This window comes from Cyprinodon variegatus, unplaced genomic scaffold, assembly GCF_000732505.1.
Source record: "Cyprinodon variegatus isolate N-32 unplaced genomic scaffold, C_variegatus-1.0 Scaffold333, whole genome shotgun sequence".
Lineage (NCBI taxonomy): Eukaryota > Metazoa > Chordata > Actinopteri > Cyprinodontiformes > Cyprinodontidae > Cyprinodon > Cyprinodon variegatus.
This window is the reverse complement of record NW_015150786.1, coordinates 615379-620688: the sequence shown is the minus strand read 5'-3', so window position 1 is coordinate 620688 and position 5310 is coordinate 615379. Positions and strand designations below refer to the sequence as shown.

Sequence of the window (5310 nt, the reverse complement as noted above, 5' to 3'; positions counted from 1 at the left end):
GAAACCGTCCATTTCCAACCAGTCCCCACTGTACCTAAAAAATGTAGTTAAGTACAGTAACAAAGTATTTGTACTTTGTTACTTGACACCCTGGAGAAGGTGATAGTAAAAGAGAGAAAAAGAGAACACAGGAAAACATCCTTGGTGTCGGCCTCGACACCTGGAGAGAGATCAATACAGCAAGTAGAAAAAGGCAATGCATATATAACAACATCACTGAAAAATACAAGGTATTATTTAATACAAGATGTATTTAGCAGTAGATGGAGGCTAACAATGGGGTTATCTGCATAGATGTGTATTAGCCTGGAAATTAGTAGAGACCTGGAATGGTCCAGTAGAGGGGGCAGCCCAAGCTACAACTTTACAAAGAAAAAAGCTCACAGTCATGTTTCCACTCATGCCCCAACAGGCACTAAACCGTACCATTAGTGTGTGTGTGTGTGTAAGTGTAGGGGGTATTTCACACATTGTGGGGACCACTTTCCATAAATCACTGCACATCATGGGGAGTGATTGCTCTTGTGGGGACCAATACCTGGTCACCATGGGTACAAGTGCTTTTTTAGGGTTAGGTGTGAAATGAGTTTAGGTTGGGGTTAGGGTTGGGTGGGAAGCTATAATGGTGAGGTTTAGGGTAAGGGTCACAGTTTGGTTGAGAATGTAGTGTAGAGAGCTTTGCAGTTCTCTGACTTGTAAAGGCACTAAGTGCAAGTCATTTACCATTAACACTCAATGACATTTTAAAAATAATTAAACCCTTGTAGTCAAAACATTTGTTTTGAATACAATGTTCTGAAAAAAGAAAAAACATCTATTTGTCAAATATGCCTGTGTAAATTCTCTGTCATCTGGGGTTGTGGCAACCACAAAAATGTCATGATCGGTTTACTGAATCTGACCCACATGCAGAGAAACCATTCAGAGAGCAAGGAAAAAGTTTAACAGGTTTATTGAGGGGGTAAAACAGGAGTTGGATCTGGAAATCAGTGAGCTGGTAACCCGGAACTGGAAGTGAGAAGGGAAATTCAGTGGTCAGTTCAGGAACCGTGGGAATCTTGGAAGCAATTACATTTTACAAGAATTGGACTCAAGTTAGAGGGGGGCCTTGTTAGTCCTTGAATCCAATCTGTCTGGTTAATCCAGAGAATAGTGCACACGTTGGAGGGCAGACAGGTTGACAGGCGTTGGCCCCGGAGGAGTAATGGAGCGGACTGTCACTTGGATTTCCGATGGGTACTTGAACGGAACATGTGGAGGTTTTCCCCTGCCCAGTGTAACTCGGTTTTTCCTTCCAGGGGAGTGAAGGTCAAGGAATCCAGTAACACAGGAAAGCTTCCTGCCGGGAAGCAAAAACAAAAAAAAATTGTTAGACCCAGAGAAACAAAGCTAGGATAGACTCAGCTAAACTCAGCTTGGCTAGAGTACCCAAAACTGGCAAACACTCTGGCCTCGAGGTAGTGATAGTCCACTGCTCAAATACTCCTCCAGATAATGATCTAACAAGCCGCAGGTGTGCAGGAGGGTAAACGAGGACGGGGCACCAACCGGTGGTGGAGGGAGAAAAACACAGACCACACAAACTGGATTCCTAACAAAAAAGGGCTTAAACTGGAAGGCAATTTGACTTTTTTTCTGAAGACATTTCAACACCTATCCAGGAGCTATCTGGCATCCACCATTTTTGACAAAGACCCATGGATAGGTGTCTAAAGCATCTTGAAAAAAAACCTAGATGAAAGTCCAGTTGCCTTCAAATTTAAGACTATTTTGAGATTTTGTGTTAAGTACTAATTAGTTGACTTTAAAATCAGCTAAATCAATGATTTTAGTCAGTGGAAACTTAGACTTGGATCTCTGCTTTGTGAGATTACACTTTAAAGTGTGCAGCAGTGTCTGTACCTCAGTGGGACATCACAGCTTTGTGGTTACAACTTCAAAACAGCTGCTGCATAACTGGAGTAAATGACTGTGAAATTTACCTCAGTCATTCTTTCTTCTTTTCCAGCTTACTGCAATAGCACCAGTGGAACCACCTCTGATCCAGGACTGGACCACTCAACCACGACAGGTTTGACAAATGATGTTATCCAGTGATGACAGTAGTTTTAAAATCCTGCTGGTACCTAAAAAAAAAAGGTTTCTCTTACTCTTTTGCACTTTAAAGATATGATTTTATTTCTGCTATAGACCAATACAACCTATATATCACAGATAAATAAAACTTTTGTGGTGTAGATTTTGACCCTTTAGCTTCTCCATTTTGATTCTTAAAGAAAAATATATATAAAAAAAATATTCAGCGCTGACTGGCTTTTAAAGATTCATAAAAAAAAAAAAAAAAGACATTCTTTATTTTTATAATAATTTTATAATTCCAGCATTGTATTTACCCTTTCTAAAAAAACAATTTAACAATAAATACCCTGTCCCCATTTACTCAGTTGCCTTATTTACATTATGGTGAAACTGTTCTAACTAAAACTAAAGTTTTGGTTAGAACAGTTTCACCTCTTATATCCACAAAGTTTATTTTGTGGGTGCTACTAATCATACTGAATTGAACACAAATTACAAGCTCCAAAACTGCCTTTTAAGCCCATGACGCTTCAGAACTTTATTGAATAAAAAATGTTAACTGAAATGAATTTGATGAAAATTAATTAAAATTTTACCATATCAAGAAACTTTTAAAAGTTTCTGTGCAGTGAAGTAAAGACTAATGCGGGAACAGGTGTATTTAAACTTTTAAAAGCAAACTTAAAAGTGGCCTCTTGTTCTCACAATTGAGGTTATATGGGAAGCTGCTCCTGCTCCTAGTCTAGTTAACTGTTTATCACACTAGATGTGAACCTATATGGAACTGGAGAATATTAAAGGAGGATTCTACTTAAATGCTAAAACTTAAAGATAGTAAAACAGATTAAATGGTTAATAAAAAAAAACTTCTCTAACCTCTCCTGTCTCACAGATCAACCTTCCTGTCGTTACAACTGTGGTTATAATATGGGAAGCTGCTCCTGCTCCTACTCATGTCAGTGGAATGGAAACTGCTGCCATGACTACAACTGTAAGGCCAAAATCTGCAGCATCAATTTATTCTGCATCCATATCTAATAATTCGATGTAATATATATGTATATATACTGAATATACCTGGATATACTGTATATATATTGCTTATTCTTAATGCACCTTTTTCCTCCTTCTTTGCACCTTCTATAACTTCTATGCCAATATTTGACGAGTGAATTTCTCCGCTGTGAGATCAATAAAGCTCATCTAATCTAATATTATATAATCACTTTATGTTCTGATTCATGCAGCTTACTGTGAATCAACCACTGTGGAGCCCACCACAGGTATGATTTTTGTTTTCTTTATGAATTATAAAAGAAAAAAAAACAATGACTAAAAAAAACACATGCTGTGTTTGCAGTAAACATGCAATATTTTTTATCTTGAGTGGTTGTTATTATATAGGAGTGACAGAAAAGTTAAAATAAAAAAACAACCTTAATCCTAAAAAATAAGATGAATAAAAAATGATAATTAGGGGTCAAAGCAGAATTACTACTGGAACACATAACAGGTCAATTCTTTTTGCAGCTAAAGCCCCTTCAGACCCATCTGGGATTCAGTCCAGGGGTTTAACAAATCAAAGACTTACTGTAGACTTTTTCTGATGCACCAAAGGGGAATGTAGATACAGACTGATGAAGGCAATTAAATACATACAATTCTATTCTACTTATAAAACAATGCAGCTGAGGAGATATAATGGAAATGTGGTGCATGGTGTGCCTGGTTATGAATGTGTGTGCATCGTGGAAGTAAGTGTACAGGTGCTCACTCACCTGTCTCACTGATGAGAGAGTCAGGGTGGGGCTGTCGTAATTTTGTTTGACTGCTTCTTTTTATTTTGTTTCACTATTCATTTTCTTCTGTAAATTATACCAATACATTTTGAGATGATTGTTCATGCTATGACTAACACTGAGTCTCTTTAAATCCTCCAGGTCAGACAACAGGTATGAGGTTCAACAATATTACTTAGTTTAAAAACTTTTTCCATAATGTGGGTTCAAAACCTGTTTGTTTCATGTATTTTGAATTACTTTGATGTGAATTTATGCTTCTGTATTTTTTGCCTTAGTCAGCAGTTAATCTTCCTACAACAGATTGGTGTTGTTAAACCTCAGTCTTAACCTGTTTCTCTCAGCTCTGCTTGTTTCATCAGTACAACTGTAGTAACCACATGGGGAGCTGAGTTTGTTAGCTCTCCTGTCAATAGGGAACATTAACTTAAACACCCTGTGTGTTCCAGCTCAACCATCATGCCGCTACAACTGTGGAAACCACCTGGGAAGCTGTTCCTGCTCCAGCTCCTGCCAATACAATGGAAACTGCTGTGATGACTTCTACTGTAAGTGCAACCTGAACAGATTCCTTGTTGATAAATTTTCATTAAAGCTCTTATAAACACTGCTGTGAAATAATAGTAACAACTCTTTTTATCTCTCTTATGCAGCATACTGTGATTACGGCACCACCGAGTATCCTACCACATGTAAGACAATCCTTTCAAAGTTTTTAATATGAGAACATTAATAAATGTTGAAATAGTCAGACATTGTAAAAACAGTCAAACCAAACAAGTCTATAGTAATTTTTCAAGAATTTGCTCCTCCCAGACCTCTCCACATTGTGTCATGTTGCAACTGCCAACTCCAATATATTCTGTTTGGATCACATGTTATAGATCAAGAAAAAGATTAGGTATTAATGCGTAGTACAGTATACCTCTGTTTCTTTTATCTCTCATTGTAGTCTTTTGAACACAAATCTGGTAGAACTAATTGCCTTGAGATGTCTTTTTAAGTTCTAAAGAGAAACGGTCTTTAATTTAATCAGATTGTAAATCCAGCATTTCCCTGAAGCTTCCAGTTATGTGTTAGATAACATTGGTGAACAATGTTAGATTGGAGGTCAGGGAACACAGCAGAGAGGCCAGAGATAAAAACATGTAGGAGACTGAAGCAGGATTAGCTTGTAAAAACATTATTCACTACAGATCTTTAATAGCACAAAGATTACACCACAAAGCTCATTAAGTCATGGTAAACCACCTAAAATAACAGTTTAGCCTTGTTAAACCTCAGTTTTAACCTGTTTCTCCCAGTTCTGCTTGTTTCATCAATACAGCTGTGGTAACCATCTGGGTGAGCTGAGTTTGTTACCACTCCTGTCAATAGGGAACATTAACTTAAACACCCTGTGTGTTCCAGCTCCACCATCATGCCGCTACAA

The 5310-nt window shown here is 37.6% G+C and overlaps 1 protein-coding gene across 1 annotated transcript in view; it reads left to right on the top strand.

Annotated features, from left to right (window-relative positions):
• The window catches only part of LOC107091343 (deleted in malignant brain tumors 1 protein-like), a 17505-nt gene that overhangs the window by 8134 nt on the left and 4061 nt on the right, over positions 1–5310 (top strand). Inside the window, exons 8-9 of the mRNA XM_015385196.1 lie at positions 4328–4426; positions 4532–4570. Coding sequence (XP_015240682.1) covers positions 4328–4426; positions 4532–4570 — 138 coding nt within the window. The remainder of the gene's footprint in view (positions 1–4327; positions 4427–4531; positions 4571–5310) is intronic.